We start from the raw sequence: 22,171 nt of genomic DNA, 5'->3' as shown, positions 1-22,171 counted from the left end.
TTTGGAGGAGCATCAGTGCCAACAGCTCTAGGAGAAACCACTAAGTTGTGAATCTGGTGTTCTGTTGCCTTTAGTTTTCAGTGACACAACGTAAATGTTACACATTTGTTAACTAACAATGTATTTCTTTAAATGCAGAGTTTGAGGTTAATTGCTCTTTCCAATATGCACAAACCCGTGAGTCAGTGATGGATCCAAAGGATGTTTCTGTTGGTGAGAGCTCCCAATTACTGTCTTGAAATTATCATATCTGAAGGGCTGCTAACGAAAAAAAGAGCAACATCATGTCTTAAAGATCCACCAGAGCTCTTGAGATCAGTCAAATCACAGCCTTGTTTGCTGGGGTGGCAGAACAGGCTTTGGTTTCAATTACTGCAGAGCTGCCTGTGATGATTTTCTTATCTCCAGGGATTTCCCAGGGATGTGGTTCTGCCTATCAGGATGCCACGTTGGCTAAACACTGCAAACAGCAGTGCCAATAATCTTATCTAAAAAGGGCTTTTTTTTCAGTGTCAGCAGCACTTTTCATTCCTTTCCAAGTGTCTGTGCATTGAAAGCAGGGAAAACCTCAGTGATGTGGCACCAGGAGCACCTTCCCTGCCTTGGGCTCTTTGTTCCTGCCCATCCCAATCCACAGGGAAATTCCTGATCCACAGGAAACAGCCAGTGTGCACTGCCTGGTTTAGGATGAGACCTGGGGGTCACTCCACCCCCTTGGCTTCTGGGTTATTCAAACCCAGAGGAGCTGCAGTTGGGCCTCAGCTGCTCCCCCTCATTTTTGGGCTTTGCAGCCCAAGGACCAGGGTTTGAGCCTCACCAGCAGCATTTATTGCTGCTTACCAGAAAATAGCTGGAGCCAGGTCCTGGGTGTGCACTGCCCCCCTGGAAAGCTCCCAGCCAAGCCCACCTAACGACCTTGGGGCTCATTAGTGCTGATTCATTCATCCTTTGTGCATGGCCATAAACCCCAGTTAATGGCAGACACCGATTCCTCCAAAAATAGGAATAAGGGCAAACTTCTTTGGGATCTGATGATATCTTTAACAATCAGACAATGTACCATCAGCAGTGGCATATTTAGCAGTGGATCTTCATTGCAGTGATTTAAAATAGCCCGTCTGAGTCAGCTCCTTGCCCACCTTTCCCACTATAAATTGATACCCACGTCCAGGCTGTCACCTCTCCCATTATCCTGATTCTGATTTCATTTTGACTCACCCCCTCCCCTGGTAGCCTGTGTTCCCTTCTCTGGGTTTTCCATCCCTAGGAACGTTTGTTGGGGTTCCAGAGCACACAAACAGCCCAGAGTGGGCAGAGCTCAGAGGACGAGCCGTGCCCTGGAGCTGCCACCAGTGAGGATTTCTCTCGTGGCTTCCCTTGCTGGTGGGGGCTTGTGCAGCCACATAAAGGGAGATAATAACACAGAAAATGGGTATTAGCAGCACTCAAGTTTTCAGATGATCCCTCTTGCAACAACCAAGTACATCCCTTCAAAGCAAACGTTCCTCTGAGCTTCCCCCAGCACGACCAGGAGCAGCCCGGGCTGATTTATGAGTTAGTCAGCGTGTCAGATTTGTGTAATGAGATTATACATTCAATCTAATGAAGGAAAAATATGCTTACCAGCCCAGTGTGACAGCACTGTGATTAAATGATTGGGGAGCAGCATTCCCTGGGTGGATTAATCTGAGGGATGCAGCAGGTACAGCCGACCTGCTGCCCGTGTCTGCAGCGCTGGGCTGGGAGATGGATGGGGGCTGATTGTGTTGGTGAAACAAGGAAGGGATCATAAGGAGGATGTTTGTATCCACCAAACTGGCCTTTGTTCTGTGTTAAACTCCCACAGTGATTTAGTGCTGCTTGCTTGAGTCCTGGGGAGGAAAGGAAAATAAAAGGAACAAAGATTCTGCCCTTTAATGCATCCCTGGAACTGGGGCACTGCCCTGCCCATCTCCCCCAGCCCAGCTGTAACACTAAGCAAGACTTCTCCAGCTGGAGTTTTTAGGAGCAGGAGTGTCCTGCTAGGTCTGAGAGGGAGGTAAGGAGGTGTTTGCTGCTTTTCCAGCTGAGAGGGAGACTGTTTAAAAGCGGGATCTTGACGATGCTACAAGAAACCTTTGTGTTGTCAGGAGTCAGGTGTTGACCTTTCCCATCTCCAGATCCTGAAGTGTTTATCTTGCATGGAGAGAGCAATTGATTGTCTCTTGAAGAGGAGCTGACATTCTAACTATATTATCTCTGATATATATGTACTCTGGGGATTGACCACACGAGAAAGTCAGATGTTGTGTTTAAAGGGCAGGAGAGGATAAGCCAGAATCAGGGGCACTGAGGTCTTTTGTCTTCTGACCTGCCAAATTATCACGTGTGCCCACAAGAGCTGAGGGCTGTATTTGCTGCTGGTGGGTTTGTATCCTCAAATGAGATCACCAGAAAGAACCAGAAATTGAGTCCTGTGCAGCCAGGTCCTGGGATGTTTGAGTCACACTGAGCAGCTGCTGGAGAAGTAGTGCATCAAACCATTCCAGAGCCATACCTGCTCTCTGACCTGCTCTCATCTTCAAGGTTTAAATAATAAATGTTAAAATAAATAACTCAGGTAAGTTTGGTATTAAAACCAGCCAAGCAAAGGTAATTTCTGCTGCTGCAAATAGGAACATTCTTTAGTCTTACAGGAGGTTTCCCAGCTGTGCAGCCTCCCTCAAACCTGGCAGAGCAGCAGTGATTCAGAGCCAGGGGAGTGTTGTTTCCTCCTCTGGAAGTTGGGTCATTTTGCTCCTGGAATTTCATGGGTGATGCCTGCCTGTGGAAAGGCCAACACTGGGCTGGTCTGAGGGGAAAAAAATGCTCCTGTGGTCTCCCCCTGGGGCTCCAAAGCAGCCCAGATTTTGGGGTGTAACGCTCTGTTCTCGTGGAGGCCACAGCTGCCCCCCCTGAGATGGGCAGAGGTTTAACCTGTGCCAGGAGACAGGGACATGGCTGAGGTGGGATGAGGTTTATTTTTGGAGAAGAAGAGTTCTCTGACACCCATTGTAATCTACGTGGGATGTGGGGTATTAGCTGATCTTACTTTGATAGTGCTGTAAGCTGGGCTTTGATAATTGCTTTCTGTAATTGGAACAAATTTCTGATTATGCTAATTCGGCTGCTGCTGCCACCCAGCTCGGAGGGGCTGAGTTAATCCCCATCTGCCCCTGCACTGCCTCTGCAGATCATTCCCTGATTAGCCTTCCTAAGAAACAATGGGGGTATTTTAATTCTGAGCAGACTGAATTTCAGGGGAAAAAACCCCAGATATCTTTATAAAAACTTATGGTATATTACAGCAAGTTTTAAGTCTGGTTCAATATAGAAACATTTAAGATCTTCAGATGGACTAATTCTTAAAAAGAAAAGGACGTAATTCTGTTACAAGCAGCTGTGTGACCTCCACTGGTGACAAAGGGAAGGGAGTTAAATGCTGATGAGTTTTGGGTCTGCTCTTCAGAGGTTGCAGTTCAGGACCCTGCTGCTCATTTCAGTGTGGAGACATTGCAGATGCTTTGTTGCCTTTATTTTCCTTGCTTGGTTTGTTTGTATTTGTGTGGGCTGGATTCTCCCAAAGGTCACATCCCTGCCAGTGACACCCATCTTTTGGCACCACGAGCCCTTTAAATTTATCCCTTCATCCCAGAAGTTCATCCCTTAGTTCTCCATCTTGGAAAGCACCCCCCTGCCGAGGCAGAGGCAGGGAATGGCTCGGAATAAGGCTGATTTTCTTCAAGGGAGGGGGAGGCTGAGTGAGGGGAGTGCTGGCAGTGCCATCCACTCTGGATGAGAAGGAGAAGGTGCCACGTGTCCCCTGGAACAAACCCTGGTTTGATCTCATGTCTCAGCACTTTGGTGTTTATGTTCTGCCTGTTTAATGTTCTCCCTTTGCTGTGATCATCATTCCTCTAAAGGCTTTGCTTTAGTGTCAGTGTTTTTCATTCCCCAAACCTCTCAGTCCCAGCAAACGCGGGAGCAGAGTGTGCTCCCTCCTGGAACAGTGACAGGAATGGGGTCACTGAACCCTCCTGTCCCCAAAATCCCTGCCCTGCTCAGAGCCAACATGCAAAATTCATCAATGCACTGGTGACACAGTGAACTCTGGGAGTGCTGGACGTGTTTGTCACTGCTCTGAACATTTCTCTGCACAGAAGTGCTTTCGGTTCTGAGCACAACCATCGAGTTTCTGTCACTTGATTTATGCTCCCGTGGCTGCTCCATAATTTAAATTGCATTCCTAATTTCTGTGCTGAAACCCCCTTGGACAATTAGGATTAAAGTTAACTGCAGAAGGGAGACTGAGCAGCAAACAGATTCCTTGGTTGTTCCGTGCCTCAGAGCGGAGGAAAGTGGGATGTGCTCCAGGAGATGCTGCTCAGGGAAGGGTTTGGCACTGCTGGCACAGGGGAGGTGTCCCTTGGCTGGGGGAAGGAATGGCAGGGAAGGGAGTCAGAGCTGGATGCTCTTTTACCCAGATGTGTAAAATGATGTGTAAAAAAACTGTTTAAGTCCATGGTCCTGGTGTGGGATAAAGTGCCCCAGACCCAGAGTCTTTCCCAGGCGAGTCTCCAGCCGTGGTCCAGGATGGGGGGGATGGATCCATCCCTCCCACACCTCCTGTCCCAGCCACCCCACCCCAGTGATGCTCCTGGAAGGGGAACCTGCTGCCTGGCACGGGCTGTAATTGGCTTTGCTGGTCAGCTTTTGCAGCTTTGTTTATAAACTGGAAAAGGCACAAATTGCAGCCCATCTGCGCAGAGCAGAGCGCTAATGAGTGCCTGCAGCTCCCCAGTCCATAAGCTCATTACCATGAACTTCCAAGTCCTTCCACAAGTTACTAAACAAGGTTATTCATCCGAACTGAGCTGAGAAGGGTGTTTGACTCCAGGGCCCAGCCATAACTCCTTCAGGTCCAGAAAAGCCAGTAAAATGACTCACATGTCTTCAGCCTTTTAGTAGAATCAGTTGATTTTGCTTCTATTTTTAATTTTTCACTTCTGTAAGAGCAGCTTGCCATGCCTTAACTATTTGTTTGTTTTTAATGTTTCAAGTGGAGAAATGCCTTGCAGATGATTCCTGGGGCTGCTCAGAGACGTGTTGGTGAACTCGAGAAGATGCATTGAAATATATTATACACAGCATCTCGTGGTGCTTGTGTGCCGTGACAGCAGACATTAATGGCCTCTGTTTTAAGGATGTTTATGGAAATTGGGAATCTGTTATGATGACTTGGCTCTTCCACTGTTTGTGGTGTCAAGCAATTTTGTCTGTAGTGTCACTTCAGTGTCTCTTTACTGACAGTTCAGTGTCTCTCTGTTTCTTCTCAAAAAAATAGAATTAATAATACTTCTTATGTGCCATCCCAGTCTCATATGAACCTTAACTGACAGTTGGCTGCTTGTTTGACCATATAAAGCACAGAGCACCAAGAGCAGTGCTTAAAAATATTTCTTATTCTCTCTCGGTTGAGATTTTCCTCTGTGTTCTGTGAGCCAAGATCAGCCTTTCTGAGTTACCAATAAAATAAAGCATTAACAAGATTAATGAGGTGATTAGCCCAGGTGCTGCTGTTTTGAGAACCTCCTTCATGTTCTGCTCTGCTCCTTCCCCGTGCAGGTGGAGTGGCTGAAGAACGAGGAGCCCATCGACTCCAACCTGGACGAGAACATCGACACCAGGGCCGACCACAACCTCATCATCCGCCAGGCGCGGCTCTCGGACTCGGGCAACTACACCTGCATGGCTGCCAACATCGTGGCCAAGAGGAGGAGCATGTCTGCCACCGTGGTGGTGTACGGTCAGTGCCAGGGCTCCCCCTGGGCACTGCGCTGGGGGGGCTCTCCCTGCTGCCAGCCGGGTGTCCTTAACACCCCGAGTCCCGGGGCCGTCAGGAGGAGTCCCCCCCAGTGGGATTTAACACCCCGAATCCCGGGGCCGTCAGGAGGAGTTCCCTGTGGTGGGATTTAACACCCCAAATCCCAGGGCCGTCAGGAGGAGTCCCCCCCAGTGGGATTTAACACCCCGAGTCCCAGGGCCGTCAGGAGGAGTCCCCCCCAGTGGGATTTGTTGCTGGGTGTCTCCTGCCCCCCCTGGCACAGCCTGAGCCCCGTTCTGTGGTTGTGTTTTGCAGTGAACGGGGGGTGGTCGTCGTGGACAGAGTGGTCCAACTGCAACGCCCGCTGCGGTCGGGGCTGGCAGAAACGCTCCCGGACCTGCACCAACCCTGCCCCCCTCAACGGGGGGGCCTTCTGTGAGGGCATGTCCGTGCAGAAGATCACCTGCACCTCCCTCTGCCCCGGTGAGTCCCCACTCAGGGTGTCACATTGGCTGGGATGGTTTTTGGTGCCGGGCAGAGCTGGGCTTTGAGAGGAAGGAAGGGGGGAGATACAGCCCTGCTCAGGCTGGAGCTCAGAGCCCGCTGTAGCAGCAGTGACAGCCACTCCTCATGGCTCCTCATCCATGCTGTGATTTGCACTGACAGAACCCTCAACAACGAACCAGCAACTGGCTCAGAGTGAGAAATCCTGTAACTGGGGGGGTGCTGGGGGAGTGGGAAAAGGGGGAGCTGATTTTGGTAACAGCAGGAAGATAAGCACAAAACCCTAAGATAATAACTTTACTTAAAAGTGTTCTCTAGCTGGGAGAAATTTGCTTTCAAGTGTTTAACGTGGGGTTATGGGGGAGAGACGTGGCACAGGCGTTCCTGTGGGACCTGGAACCACAGCAGTGCTGATGCTGACGCTGGTTTTCTTCCCCCCCTGGCAGTGGATGGCAGCTGGGAGGTGTGGAGCGAGTGGTCTGTGTGCAGCCCCGAGTGTGAGCACCTGAGGGTCCGCGAGTGCATCGCTCCCCCACCCCGCAACGGGGGCAAGTTCTGCGAGGGGCTGGGCCAGGAGTCAGAGAACTGCACCGAGGGGCTCTGCATCCAAGGTGAGCTGGCACCGAGCTGGGGTGGCCCGGGAGCGGGGCTGGGATGGGAATGTGGCACCTGCTGTGACGAGGGAGGTGGTTCCGGGGGGATCCGCGGCGGCTCCGGAGCCACCGGGTTTGCCTGGCACACGCTCTGCCCAGGAATGGTCAGGTGACTCTAAAAATCCAAGCACAGGGGGTTTGCAGTGTGTAGCTGTGGCCACCACAACCTGGCCCATGGGATGTGCCCCTCAGGCTCCTGCCTTTCCTTGCCAGTCAAGGGGCAGGGCACCAACAGGGAACTCCTGGTGCAGGAGCTGCTCCAGGTCACAGTTTACTCCATTTGTTGCCTTTAAAGCAGGAGTTAAATACAGGCAGATCTGCAGCTCCCTGGGAAAGGATTTGCCCTTCATGAATGTCTGGAAAGCATCTGGCACTTGGTAGCTGTTACTATCAACAACCAAGTGGGAGCCAGGAAAGGAGCCCTGCAGCTGTGGCAGGGCTGTGCAGGGAGGAATTGGCACCTTCATTCCAGCCCTGAGCCTGCTCCCTGTCCCTGTGGAGGGACTGTCACCTCGCCAGGGGGAATGGCAGCTGTGGGAGCAGTCAGGAGTGCCAGGGCTGAAAGCTGTGAACAGGAATAAGTCTGCTTTTGCTTGATTTTATGTTTAACTAGTCCCCTGTCTTTGTTTCTGTGGTCCTACGTTGCCCCGAACTTTCTCTTTTGCCCTGAGATTTGAATATTTTCCTGATGGCAGAGAGCATCCTGTGTATTTATTCAGGCTGCAGAGACACTTCCACCTGAGACCTTAGATGAGATCTGGTTGGGTTTTGGTGGGAGGGGTACCCAGCACTCCTGCTGTCTGTCTCTCCTTTCACTCTGTGATCACTTGAGGGTCAGTCTGGCCCTTCTCAGGGGTCACAGGATGGTGCTGAGCTTGTTGCTTGTTTCTCAAGACCACTGTGATATTTACTGCTGATTCCAGCAGTGCATTCCTAGGAGCTCTTCTGGGATAAAGCCCTCTGAAGCTTTATTATATAATCAAAGAATCCACAGGCTGGTCAAACGAAATGAGAGGGAGGGGGTCTGTGTGTTTGGGGTTCTGTTCACAGACGTGGCACCAGGGCAACGTTATTTTACTTTTTTTATTTTTACTTTTTTTTAATCATCTGGTGTCTGTGTCCCCTAAAGCAAGCCTGGTTTTCATGGTAGGAAAGATAAAAGCTGCCTTGTAAAATTCCCAGAGGGGAACTCTGTACGTGTCGGTGCATCCATCCATCCCTGTGCCTTTGTCTGGGTACCCAGGGGAGCTGGGGCAGCTCTGCCCTCTGAGCTCTCTGGGTTTCAAACATCTCATCCCCTCCTCTGGCTGGGCCAGGCAGTGCCAGGGAGTGTCCTGTGGAATCATAAAATCATGGAATGGTTTGGGATGGAAGGGACCTTAAAGCTCATCTCGTTCCACCCCCTGCCACGGGCAGGGACACCTCTCACCAGCCCAGGTTGTTCCAACACCTCCATCCCTGCTCCAAAGGCTGTGTTTCCATATGGATTCAGCTGGACTGGAGTGTTCAGTGTCTCCTGGTTCTCCCCCCACCAAGTTTCTCCTTTATGGGTCGACCTGCAGGGGTATACTTGTGTCAGATTATTTTTAGGACTGTAATTGCTTTCTCAGCTAATAGGAATTGATGCAATTACCCTATTTTTTAAAAATCCTTTTTTCCCCCTGCTCATCTTCCAATATGTGCCTTTCCTGCTCTGCCTCTCCTCCCGTGGGGAATCGTGGAGGAAATGCAGCTCTGTGCTGCAGAAAACCAATCTCTTGGAGGTTATTTATCAGGCACAACTTGTTAACTTTGTTCCTTTCGGGAGGCAAAAATAGAAACGAGACCTTCCTTTGGTTAACGAATGAGAACTGAAATGAAAAAATGAGGATGAGAGTGGAGGGTGCCAGGGAAGCATCGGGGGGACCCTGAGCTGGCAGAGGAAACCCTGATCCTTGGGATGGATGTTGGAGTTGAGGAAATGGGGATAAAGCAGGGGCAGCCCTTGGGTTCTGTGATCCCTGACAGGAGGATTTGGAACATCCCTGTCCTCCCTTTGCTCCTTGATGCTCTGGGTGGATCCCGAGGGTCCAGCCCTGGACTGAGGAGCAGCTGGAAGTGCTTTTCTTCCAGGGAATTTCTTCTCCCCCTTGTAACAGTTGGATAGGTGCAAACTTGGATGCAAAGGAAGAATTATCTGGGGTTTGATCCATAGCAAAGACTGCCAGGGCTGCCAGGCTGGGAGGGAAATGGGGACTGACTCGTGCAAAGGTGGCTTTGGCTCCACACAGCCCCAGGAACTCACTGGTTTCCTGCACATTTGTTCTTCCAGTGTTTATTCCCTCCCAGTATTCCCAGTAGCTTCCTTCTCCATGGTGGAATTCTCTCTTGCAGAGGTGAAAGCTTTTTCTTTGCCTCATAAAAGAGAGGGGTGGGGGTTTTTTTGTTGTTTTACTTTTATCTGTTCGCTTTAAAGTTGTTTTTCCCCCGACCTTCCAAACCTATTGATTTCTTTTCCCAGCGCCCAGAACACAAACAAACCCTTGGGCCATAAACAACCCGACCCCAAACGTGTGTTACTGATGCAGCAGAAATCCCAGAGAAATTCACTTCCCTTTTTCCAACCAGCCCTGGGTTCCTTTGTCAGGCTTTGGGTTATAAATGGTAACTGTAATTATGACAAGGGAGACAGAGAAGCCTCAGTTTTGAGAGCTGCAATCCTGATAAAGCCAATTTTATCCCATATTTGCATATGTATGGTGGTACATTGGTTCTGTATGTTCTTATATGCACATATAGATGTGATTATTGGGTGTGTTTAGGTGCATAAATATGGATATACTTTACGTTTTTGTATTTTACGAGTTACTTTTAAGTATCCATCACTCACCTTCCCATATATCAAACACAGAGAAGTCATTAATTCTGAACTGACTCTTTGCCAAGTGATCCACTGCAAAGTATTGAACTTCCTTCTTGCTGAGATGTAAATAAATAACAGCAGCCAATAGAGCTAATTCAAATACTCGAATTAACCAAGTGAGAAATTACTGCAAAGAAACATCCTGAAAGGGATTTAGAAAAAAATAAGATGAAGAGAAAAATATGGACAACATAAAATATTCATATTGTCAGCAAACGAGGAGAAAATGTTTCATTTATAGAGTGAGACAGAAGCAATATAGGAAATAGATATGCTCCATATAAATTTATTAAGTGCAACTTTCTCTCTCTCTCTCTCTCTTTCTCTCTCTCTCAGATAAAAAACCTCTTCATGAAATAAAATCCCAAAGTAAGTTGTTTTTTTTCTCTTGTAAATATGATTTTTCTCATCTTCTCTGCCATTTGGTTTATTTGTTCAGGATCTAAGTGCCACGGAAGGTTTTATAAAAGGCTTTAGCATCTGCTGAAAGCGTCTTCTGAGCACCTCTGTGATCATAGGCTTTGGTCTAAAACCAGAGAGGTGATCACTCCTTAGCAATTTGTGTCTGACTGGGAGCCCTGCAGGAATGCTTGTCCTGGGATGGATCTCCTGAGCCCTTCTGCTTAGAAAAAAAGGAATTAATAGAGGAGTTTGGTTTTCTTGCTCCAGATCCGGTTCCACTCCTGGCTCTGACCTTGCTCAGCTCCCTCCAGCCTTCCTGTCTCACCTGCTGAGGGGGTTCCCGTGTCCAGAATGTCTGGTCACCCTTTCTGGGGGTCCCTGTCCTTCCCCATCCCTGCAGCCCCAGCTGGGGTTTGGGCTCTGCCCCATCCCTGCAGCCCCAGCTGGGGGTCCCTGTCCTGCCCCCATCCCTGGGGGTCCCTGTCCTGTCCCATCCCTGCAGCCCCAGCTGGGGTTTGGGCTCTGCCCCAGGGAACAGGGGATGGGATGAGAGGGAATGGCCTCAGGCTGCACCAGGGGAGGTTCAGGTGGGGTATTAGGAAAAGCTCTTCGTGGAAGGGGTGCTCAGACATTGGAAGGGGCTGCCCAGGGAGGTGGTGGAGTCCCCAAACCCACTTGGGGACGTGGCTTGGTGGTGACCGTGGTGCTGGTTGATGGTTGGACTTGGTGGTCTTAGGGGGCTTTTCCAACCTTTAGTGGTTCTGTGATTCCATGATTTCTGCATTCCTGGCTCTTAATCATTTGTAAGGATACCCAAAGTGGAAGTTAGGGAGCTCAGAACCATGCTGGGGTTGCCTTGGCTGCCTCAGCATTTTTGGGTTTGGCCTGTCTGTGTCTCCTCCAGTCCTCCCCTGCTGGTCCCTGTGGCCAGGCTGTGCCACAGCTTGTGTTCATCTGTGCACCTCCCCTTTCATAGAGCATCTGGAAAGAATGCCAGTGAAATCACTTGATTTCCTGATTTATCCCAAAAGCAGCTTTAATGGAATTGATTTTAGCCCAGGAGACACCTGGGGAATGCAAGGGCTGTGTTGTAGCTGTGGGCTGGAGACATAAAACACAGCTCCTTGCTGTTCAGCAGAACAGGGCCTTGGTCCAGGCCTCCGTGACTCATCAGTGATGCAAAATCAAAGCCAATTATGAAGATAATTGAGAAACAACCTGTTCTCCTCAATAACCTCTCACACGAGTCTCTGACTTTTGCTCCCGGTGCTCCAGGACTGGCTCCGGGCGGGAAGGGAGGGATGGAGAGCAGGAGCAAGGGCAGGGCTGGGGCTGCAGGAACCTCTCAGAGCTGCTCCCAAACCCTGCTGCTGGAGGGGGAAGGGTGTGCCCTGCACAGCTCCTGGAAAGCACTCCTTGTAAATGAGATAATTTAATCAATTACTGTTCCTAATGTACTAAACCAAATGTTTCATTTTCTGCTCCTGCACATCTTAAATTATCTTCAGGTGCTTTATGAAACTTAATCATAGTTAATAGAAACTTCATTACCATCAAATGTGCTTTCAATAAATGTTGTGTAACAGTGTCAGGAGGTGGAGTGAAAAATAGGCTGCAATTACCACAAACATGGATCCTGGAACCCAAATGGATAAAAATCGTGGTGCTTTGCCAGAGTCCCTCCTGGCTCAGGGCTGGGAGGATGCAGCTCATTAAATAGTAATTGGTTGGCTATAAATGTTTTCTTTCCTAGTTTGTTTGTTTTTCACTTTGTTCCCTTCTGGGAAAACATAAAAGCAGAAACTTCCCCCCCTCCCCAAATTTCCCACGCTGTCCTTTTTTCCCTTAATTTCTGGTCTTCCACGAGAGGAATTCTCTGTAAGAAAAGAGAGAAAGATGAAGAGATTAAAATTACTTTAAAAAGCCAGCAGTTGTTTCTAAAGAAATACTGACATCCTGAATCAAGAGGGAAGTCTTCCTTCTCATGGAGCTCTGTTCCATGGGAATAATTCAAGGAATGCCACGTCCCTCTTGTTTTGCTCTTTTAACAAAAAGCTGTTTGAAAATCTGCTAAACCCTGAAAAGGAGATCCTTGGCCTCTGGGCTCTGTGTGTTGCTTGGGTTTTGTGGTGGGTTTTTCCCCTTGCAGGGGAACAGTTTTGGGAGCACCTGAGTGACCCTTCCAGGTGTTCCCTGGAACAAAACCACGGTCATTGTCCTAAAGAAAAGGAAACTCAGAAAGAACAACTGTAAGAGGCTTTAATCATAGAGTTTATAGAACAGTGTCAAAGTCAAGTTCTGGGGATACCCAAAAGTATTCACTGAAGAGAAACTTCTCCTCAGAACAATTTTGCTTGTTCTGGTTGTTTTGAATTCCGTGTTCTCTCTCTGCTCTTTAACCAGGCACAACGTTATAAAAGTAGAGGTAGAAAAGGTAATTCAGATTTTCAGCCCTTTCCTGCTTTGAAGTAATGCTCAAAATGGAAGCCCTAAAGATGCTTTGTGGTGCAGTAACCACAGCTCACTCTGCAAAGAACCCGTTTGCTGTTGGGTTTCTCCTCCCCCTGGGCACTCATCACATCCCTTCTATTGCCTCCTTCCTTGCACTCATTACCTGCCAAAATTATGTCAGCAATAGAGTCTCGTAATTAATTCCCTGTAACAACAGAGCAACTTGGGAATAGCGAACTGGAAGAAATAGAAGTGTAATCAGTGTCTGTGCTTCCCTTTCTGCTCCTGATCCTGGAGAGTGAAACCAGTGTGGGACTGAGGCTTTGGGTTGGGGTTTGGGTTGTCTTGGTGTGACCCTCTGGGTTTGTGTTTCCTTGTCCTGTCTCCCATCTCCATCCTCAGTCTCATTTTACACTGTCAGCTCCCAGCTGACACTCTGCAATTCTCAGCTGCACCAAAAATGCTTCAAATTCTCTTGACAACATTTTTCAAGGGGGGGAGGGGGTCTCATGAAAAAAATGCTTCAGAAAAAACCCTTTCTCTCTAGTAATTGGTTCAGTAGAACAGTGTGGCAGTTGAATTGTTCTGAGAAGTGGGATCAGAGCTATTTTTAAGTTTATTAATGTGATTTCCCGTCCCGACCTGCCACAGAAGGTGGATTTCTTCTCAAAGCTGATATTTGCACACAAATTTCACGATTAATTTTTTTTTTTCCCTTTTCAGCAAGTTGTGAACGTGTCAAAAGCAGGACCCTTGTCAGTCTGAGGTTATTTGGAAATGCAGCAGAATTTTCTTGGCTAAATAACGGTTCTCGTAAAACTTGATTCCAAGACATTTGTTTTGGGTTGAAGGGGGTGCTGGGTTTCCTCTGCTGCCTCGGGTGAGGAGCAGCCTGTGCTCAGCCCCTCCCCAGGACGTTCAGCTCGGGGGGTTGTCGCTTGTCTGACACTTGTTTTGCAGCCCAGGGAGGTGCCAGGCCGAGGAAATGCTGCTGGAGGTGCTCATTTCTTTCATTTCTTTCATCCCAACCCTTCTGAAGTTCCGGGATCATTTTAAAAAGCTCAGCTAAAATAGAGTTATCTGACTTTCCGCAGGAAAGTGCAAGGCAAGCCTCCTCCCAGTCAGTAATTAAGTAATTTCAGTAATTGGCTATTTATTAAACGCTGATTTTTAACTTTCCGCCCTATTTCTGTGCAGTGCAGCTCGTTCACGGGTTCTGAGCAGCCTGGATTCCCCAGTTGTTTTTTTTGTCCCTGTCACTTGTAAATAAATGCAGTTGGTGTTCCCAGGGCCTCTCCCGTGCCAGGAGGAGCCCCCCCAGCAGGGAGCAGCTGATGCCCAGGGTGAGCTCGTGGCTCTCTGCCCCCAAACTGGAGCTGGCACTGAGGGAACCATCCAAGGACCCACTAAGGGCACTTGCCAAGTAATTTAATTTCATGCTACGCTGTCCCAAATCCCAGCAGACCTAGAACAGCAGGGCTGGATATTTCAATTATGGAATATTGCAGTCTTCATTTGGATCCCTTCTGGCAGAGTGAGGGATTCTTTTTCTCCGCTGTCAAAGTTTGGAGTCGTAGAAAACTTGGTTGTGGGTTCGTGTGTGGGCACAGCCACGGGGAAGGTTCAGTTTCCAGCCTGATTTTAAAGGCTGAAGGGGCTCCCAGGGATGTTTGGGGGGTCTCCTCAGCCCTGCTCTGGGCTGGGACAGGATGGAGTGTTCCTTCCTAAAGCTCACACAGCAGGGAGGAGGAGAGGAAATCTGCACTCGGGCTCTTCAGAGGATCCATGACCTCCTGGGTCAGCTCCAGAATCCAAACCTAGAACTTGCATGTCCCTGGAAGAGCCAGCAGGAGATGAAAGCCCTGCCGAGCCCTCCTGGCTGCAGCTCCTCGTGCTCCCTTTGAGGCTCGAGTTCCACACTCAGTGATCCCCGGGGGACTGGAGTGGGAATGGATGGCCCAGCTCAGCCAGGAGCTCAGAGGGACGAGCTCTGCTGCTCTCACAGCCCAGCTCTCCCGTTGGAAAACCTGCAGGGCCCACGGGGGCCCCCTGCACCAGAGGAACCTCTGCTGTGTGCAGTGACCCCTCAGGAACCTGCTCCTGCTCCCGGGTGGTCGCTCCCCAGCGCTCTCTGTGCTCCCGGGACCTGCTCCGTGCCGGCATCTCCCGCTCCTCTGGGGCTGCCCAGAGCCCCCCCTGCTCCCTCCAGCTGACATTCCTGACCCTGTGCCCTCTTGTTCTCGCCCCAGATCTGGAGACTGCCAGTGACATCGCGCTGTACTCGGGGCTGGGGGCGGCAGTGCTGGCCGTGGCCGTGCTGGTGGTGGCCGTGACGCTCTACAGGCGCAGCCAAAGTGAGTACGGGGGGGATGGCATTGATCCTTCATTGATCCTTCATTGATCCTTCATTGATTCCTTCATTGATTCCTTCATTGATTCCTTCACTGATTCCTCTGCGCTCCTGGGAGGCCTCCAGGCGTTTCATTTGAAGGCAGGCAGACAAGGTTAGTGCCGTGGTTTCGTGTTCTCCTTGCCCCCAGAGCTCCAGGGAGGGTGTCCTGCAGGGACAGGACCTGCTGGTGGGAGCTGCCTTTGCCACTGCCCTGCCCTGGCAGCTTGGGCAAACACAGAATCCTTCCTGACCACGCTCCAGAGGCTCTAGAAACCCCGTCCCCAGCTTTTACACTGCCTTAGGAAAAGCCCAGATTGAACCAAGTCAAAGCAAACCCAGGCAGCACTGCCTGTGGTTCCTTCCTATTCAGGTACTTATTCTTTACTCCAGTAAGAGTGGTTAGTTAGTTACTGATAATTTGAGAACTGATAGTTAGCTAGTTAGTTACTGATAATTTCAGAACCCCAACTTGCAGGTTGTAGCACTGAGGTCTGTGGGAAATAAATGGGTGTAAAAACCCCCTGAAGCCCCAAAAACGCCACCAGTGCCATGAAACGTGGACAGAACATTCAGTGAGAGCAGCTCTCGTGTTTTCTGGAATGTTATTTCCTTTGGACAGACAGGTGGGGAGGGACAGGAACAGTGATGAAAACAGAATGTTTCCTGGTTCTGTTCTGCCATTCTCCCCAGCCCGGGCTGCCTGCAGTGGGTGGTGTGTTGGTGGGGTGTGAAAGCAGCCCCATGTCTCTGTTCCCTCTGCAGAAAAGGGAAATATGGTGCAGAGTTTGTTTGGGGCCTTTTTTTTTTTTTATGTTGTTGTTTTTACAGTTTCTTTCTGTGGTGGGAGACATCCCTCAGCGAGCAGGAGTTGCAAGGAACTGGGAGAAGGGCTGGGTAGACAAGGATGTTTGAAGGAGGTTCAGTCATTCATTGCTAAACCCAAGCCTTTAATTAGAGCTCTGCAGTTCTCAGTGACTCTCACACGGGGACTTCTCCTTCGTGGTTCAGTTTAAATCTTGTTTTGAGTCTGGAATTGTTCATTTGACCCAATGTTTAAAGCCATTAGTTCTGGATGCTCTGAAAATACCTGAGCACACCAATTCCTTAACTTATTAGTTCAGTTTCAGTAACTTTGGGTTCTCTGTCTGTGGGGCTTTTAAATGAGAGTATTTGTAAACTATTCAGCAGAAAAAAAAGGCCAGTTCTCTGTTCAGTTTGCTGAGAAAAGAGAGCCCAGTCCTGACCAATGGACAACAGATTAGTGTGATCCAAACTTTATTCTTTGGAGAAATGTGTTTGTAATGTTGGCAAACCATCCTGCAGTCCTTTAAAAGGGATCAGGTTTTCAAGGATACAGTATAGATAATTTCCAGAAAAATAGTTACTTTGGAAAACTTGGATTTACAAAAACTAAGCAACCCACTGAACAAAAAAATCCTGCCACAAAACCAAACAAAAAAACCAAACAAAAAAGGATTCGGGCCCTAAATCCATCCATTCCTTCTCTTTTTTTTTTTTTTTTCAGAGTGTTTTGTGAGCTTAAAGGCCCCTAAGTGAATAACTGTGGTATTTTTCCCCCTATTACTCTTGTCCCACTTTCTTTTCAGCCTGGTTCCCCTCAGGCAGGAAGTTATCATTTGGTGTGAGCTCACAGAGAAGGTCTGCAGGAAGCTCTGCTTTCACCCGGGGGGTTTGATGTAAGGGGGAGAAAAAAACCCCAGAAAAACCAAGAAAGGAAAAAGGCAAACACACAAACTCGAGTCCAAGACAAAAGGAAGCTCCTTCTTGGGTTCCTGCACTGTGGAGCCGCCTGGAGTGTGGAAAACAGCGATGTTGGAGCTGTTGCCTGATGGGGTTTTGTTCTTCAGCGTTGCCTGCTGTGATTTGGAGCTCAGAGGGTGTGAGGGAGGAGGAGCAGGTCACTGAACAGACGGGGAGGGTCAGGAAGGGGCTCCCGAGGGGACATTCCCGAGCAGTGACAGCTCCCTGCTCCTCCCACAGGTAACTCCCTGCTCCTGAACTCCTCCATGCAGCCCGAGCTGACGGTGAGCAGGACCTACAGCGGCCCCATCTGCCTGCAGGACCCCCTGGACAAGGAGCTCATGACGGAATCGTCCCTGTTCAACCCCCTGTCCGACATCAAGGTCAAGGTGCAGAGCTCCTTCATGGTGTCCCTGGGCGTGACGGAGCGGGCGGAATTCCACGGGAAGGCTCCTCCCGGGACCTTCCCCCACGGGAACGTTCCCCACCCAGCCTTTGGCACCGTGCAGGGCAGGAACAAGGCCGTGTACATCCAGAACCTGGCCTCCATCTCCACCTCCAGCCAGCTCAGGACCACGGCCCTTTTTGGCCACCTGGGGGGTCGCCTGGTGGTCCCAAACACAGGTGGGTGGATCCTCCCTCCTTCAAAAGAATTGTTTCAGATGAGCCTGCCTGGTGTAGTGTTTTATAACTAAGTTTTAAAAAAAAAAAAAGGCAAGGAAAGAAGAAGTGGGGGCTCCCTTTAATGCAGATTTTGGGAAGTAGGGCATGTTGCCCACACAGGAGATGAGTGATCAGAAGAAAGCCTGGGATGAGGAGGAAGGAGGCATTATGCCTATTTGAACTGTTTTAAATTACTGCCTCTCTTGAAGACTTCAGCATGAAAGTCACACTAATCAAAGCTGCTGCTTGCTTGGATGCTGATCCAAAGGAAGGGCTCCCCGGGAAGGGGGTCGGGGTTGGATCAGCATCTCATCTGATGGGCTCTCATCCCAAGCAGCCTCTCCAGCTCCCACTGCCAGGCTGGTGCTGAGCCCGGGGTCAGCAGCACAGGAGGAGCAGCCAGCCCTGGAGAGCAGCCCCTGGGGGGGATTTTGGGATCAGCCCCTGCTGCCTTCCTGCTCTGCCCTTCTCTCAGCATCAAAGCTGGGCGGGTTCCCAGAGTGGGGCACTTCAGAGTCAGCAGCATCCCGGGGCTGGGCTGGGCTCTGGGGTGCTCAGTTCACACTGTTTGAGGAGTGGGGTTTGTTTTGTGGCTCCAGAGTTCTGTGAGATGTGTTTTAGGTGGACAGAGCTGGTTGTTGAAGCAGCTGAGCACACCCAGCAGCAGGTTGGACTGGAGGAGATGGTGTTCAGCCCCCAGCCCACGTGGCTGTGTTTGCACCCTGCTGGAGAAATTTCCTTTTCCAAAAAGGCAAAGGGAGCAGAAAAAGCCAGATACCCCCCCCTGGCAGCTCAGAGCTGTCACCATCTTTCAAACTCTGGTGAACTTCACTCACTCCAAATTCAACTGTTCTCATTTCCCTGGTGTGTCCAGGCCTTTCTCTTGCTCTCTGGTCGAACTGAAAGATTCAGAGCTTTATCCTTCATGGTTCATCAAATGGGCACTTCAAAGGTTGCCATAAAAAATGTGGTTTGTGTTTAGAGAAGATTGATAACAATGCACAGGTGAGGGATGCACCACTAGTGCACAATCATGCACAACACATGGAGAGTTTTAATTTCTTCCCAGATTGTTTTTATGCTTGGGAATGAACGTTACAGAGGCAGAGGCACTAAGTCAGTTAAGGCATAAATTAAGAATTCCCTCACACTGTATATTTAGCTACTTTATATAATGGTAGTCCCATCAATTAGATTATTTAAATATGTATTTGGTCCACTTGCAGTTTATGTAACTCTGCCTTTATGTAAGCCCATCCTTGCTGGCCAGTTGTGAATTGTGGTGTGATCAGGTCACTGCTCTGCTGAGGTTCTGAACTGTGTGACATGCAAAGTCAAATACATCCTTCCTCTCCTGAGGGTGTGACCCAGCAGTTTGATTTCAGTGGAAAGCTTCCTTGTTAACTTCTGATTTTATCCTGGTGGAGGAAAAGGACGATGGGATCACTGGGATTCATGAGTTACCATGTGCAGGAACAAAAAGGTGATTCCTCATGATCCTGCAATTATCAGCTTTGATTTCAGAGTTGGAAAGGGGCAAAGAGCTTTCGAGAGGCTTTTGGGGGAAAAAGATGTGTTTTCCTTTAATGGAAAAATAATGTCTTGATTTCCTTTAATAATGTATTTTCCTTTCAGCTGATGACAGTGCAGTCAGAAGCTCAGTTTTGGAGGAACATTCCTGTGCTGGGCACCTCTGTAGGAGTCCATCAGGGCCCAGGGGGTGTGGGGAGTGTTCTTTGCATCCTGTGCCTTTCCCAAAGGGAAGTTCTGCCTTTGCTCTTTTGTAGGAGTCAGTCTGTTGATCCCACATGGAGCTATTCCTGAAGAGAGTTCTTGGGAAATCTACCTTGCCATCACTCAGAAGGAGTCCAGGTGAGAAGATCCTTGTCAGATACTTCATCTCCATAACTCAGCCAGCAGGTAATGCAGCCAGGCATGGGGGCTGAATTCAGATGGGCTGAATTCAGATGGGCTGAATTCAGGTGGGCTGAATCCCTGGACCTGTGCTGGTGGGATCTCCCCTGGCTGTCCTGGAGCCCCGTGCATGGATCCACTTTGCAGAGTTCTGGATTTGAGCAAAGGCCCGTCCCTGGTGCCCGTGTGAGTTACTGAGCCTGCTCATCCTGCAGAATATAAATGGGCTTTCAAACCAGGGAGATCACACTCAATCTGGAAAAATTTATGAGCCTGCCTTTCTTAAGCCATAATTTGTTTTATCTTCGTTACTGTGAAAATATTGTGGATGGCAGCGTTGGAAGGCAGAGCGTGGTGGGACCAGCTGGTGCAGGGAAGCAGGGCTTGCTTGCACACAGCAAGTTCGGTGTTGGATCTGGGTTAAACAAATTGGAATGTGCTTTGAATCCCAGAATCCTGAGCTGACCAAGGGATGGAGTTAGATGGGCTCTGATGGTTTCGTTCCAGCTCCTCCATGAGAACGAGCACAGGAATTCCCCTGCTCATCCTCTGCTCTAACAGATGAGTGAGGGGCTGAGACCTTGACTAAAACAGTTGGGAATTTGCAGTTGAAGTGAATTCTTGCTGCTGACAGACATCCCTGCCTCCCCTCTCCCCCAGCCTGCAGCCCGAGGGCTCGGCCGTGCTGCTGGGGCCGGAGGTGACCTGCGGGCCCTCGGAGGTGACCGTGAGCACCCCCTTCGCCCTGACCATCCCCCACTGCGCCCACGCCGACCCCCAGCACTGGAGCATCCACCTCAAGAGGAGGACCCAGCAGGGGAAGTGGGAGGTAAGGCCAGAGCCCCCTGCCAGGGTGGTCCCAGCCCCAGTGAACCCCCGGTTGTGCGGGCACAGCTCAGAGGCTGCAGCAGTGACAGGCACAGACACACCCCAGAGGAACAGTTAAACCCCATTTCTGCACTGCAGCAAAGGGGCAGCTCTGTGATCCACCCCCATGGCTGAAAAACACTGCTCAGTTTTCTCAGGTTTATTTGGAAAAACGTGGTTTTGCTTGATCACAGCTCCCAAAGAGGCTCAGTGTCGGAACAGAACATTGTGTCCACACAACAATTTATCCTGGCATAGAAGAAGTTATAGAAGTGCTTGCAAATAATTTTTAAAAATTATTAAAAATTTAATTATTTTTTTTTAGCGCAGAAGGACCCTCCCAGTTTAAAAATCTCATGTCTCTGGGCACAGCCTTCAGTGACTGAGCTGTGCCCAGAGCCTCTGAAGGATTAGGGCACATTAAACTATTGTGCTTTTTTAGTTGAACATCTACTTCCTAATCCTGCCTGGCTGAGGAGATTAAAGCTTTGTGCGTTTGTAACAGGAGGATTTGGTGGTTTCAGTCTGTCCACTGGCAGTTTTAATGCCATTGGGGCTGGAGCTGTTTGGGGGGCAGCAATCTCAGGTGGCCTGAACTTTGTGTCATTTGGGGAGACAGACTGAGAACCCTCCTAAGATAAAACACGACCCAGCCTGTTACTCAGCATTCCACAAATCCACACAGGATGGAAAGGGAACAGCAGAGCCAGTAACCAGACACAAATCCATAGGCAATGGATTTATTGCACTGCTGCTGCTGGAACTGGTTGGTTCATTGCACTGTGAGGGGGGAAAATTTAGCAGTTAAAACATTTATGGATACAAAATCCATTCCTGGGCTCCACAAACCCCTCTGTGTGCTTTGCCTCCTCTAAACCACTGCGTGGTTTGTTGCTCCCCTTTAAAGCATTTCCAGGTCGGGTTGGTTTTCCTGCTTTAGATTTCCTTAGTGAGCTCCATCAGTGGGGGTCCCAAAGCCCCTGGAACTGGGGAGGAATCAGCAGATCCCTCCTCTGGGGGGGCTGCAAAGCAGGGCTGAGCCTCAGAGGCTCAGTGGGACAGGGAGATTTTGGATGAAGGGAAAACGTGACTGCAGTGGGTGTTCTGGAAGCCAGTCAAGTCCCAGCTACTGTTCAAGGTTTGCTTATTGAACTTTAATCCTCGAGGTAATTTTTTTAACCTGACATTGGGGGAAAAAAAAAAAAATTAGCTGGGAAGTTGAGAGCACTTGAAAAAAGATGCTAAAATTGCTTACACACCATCATTATTATTGTATGCTGCACACATCGGGGCCTGCACAATGCATGGCCATAAATCCTCCTGCTGACTCAGGGCTAAATTGGGAATATTTACACAAGTAGTCCACCATCTCCCCTTCCCTGAGTGCGCAGCCTGGTCCTCAGAAACACTTTGTATTCCAGTTGAATTAAAAATAAGCAATGCAATGACTCCTATTGTCGAGGCCTGTTGGTTTTACTTCATTTTTTTTTTTTTTATTTTCTTTAAACCCGAATTTCGTTTTTTCAGGAAGTGATGTCTGTGGAAGAGGAAACTACTTCTTGCTACTGCCTGTTGGATCCTTATGCCTGTCACATTCTCTTAAACAGCTTTGGAACTTATGCCCTAATTGGGGAACCCATCTCTGACTGCGCCGTTCGACAGCTGAAAGTCGCCGTTTTTGGCTGCCTGTCTTGCAATTCTCTGGATTACAATCTGAGAGTTTATTGCATGGATAACACCCCTTGTGCATTCCAGGTAACTGCCTTCGCTTTGCTCGCTGGGGGTTGGTTAGTTTTGTCCTGTCCCAACAGCCCAGAACT

The 22,171-nt window shown here is 49.3% G+C and overlaps 1 protein-coding gene across 2 annotated transcripts in view; it reads left to right on the top strand.

Annotated features, from left to right (window-relative positions):
• The window catches only part of UNC5D (unc-5 netrin receptor D), a 93,994-nt gene that overhangs the window by 58,551 nt on the left and 13,272 nt on the right, over positions 1-22,171 (top strand). Inside the window, exons 5-13 of one of the 2 annotated variants that reach the window (XM_064637980.1) lie at positions 5,644-5,824; positions 6,158-6,325; positions 6,793-6,957; positions 10,238-10,270; positions 15,004-15,108; positions 17,148-17,531; positions 19,358-19,442; positions 20,145-20,313; positions 21,879-22,106. In XM_064637980.1, the coding sequence (XP_064494050.1) occupies positions 5,644-5,824; positions 6,158-6,325; positions 6,793-6,957; positions 10,238-10,270; positions 15,004-15,108; positions 17,148-17,531; positions 19,358-19,442; positions 20,145-20,313; positions 21,879-22,106 (1,518 nt within the window). The remainder of the gene's footprint in view (positions 1-5,643; positions 5,825-6,157; positions 6,326-6,792; positions 6,958-10,237; positions 10,271-15,003; positions 15,109-17,147; positions 17,532-19,357; positions 19,443-20,144; positions 20,314-21,878; positions 22,107-22,171) is intronic. The other variant, XM_064637981.1, reaches the window with a different exon arrangement.

This window comes from Pseudopipra pipra, chromosome 28, assembly GCF_036250125.1.
Source record: "Pseudopipra pipra isolate bDixPip1 chromosome 28, bDixPip1.hap1, whole genome shotgun sequence".
NCBI classification, from domain to species: domain Eukaryota; kingdom Metazoa; phylum Chordata; class Aves; order Passeriformes; family Pipridae; genus Pseudopipra; species Pseudopipra pipra.
The sequence above is the reverse complement of the archived record's forward strand: the minus strand, read 5'-3'. Positions and strand labels throughout refer to the sequence as shown.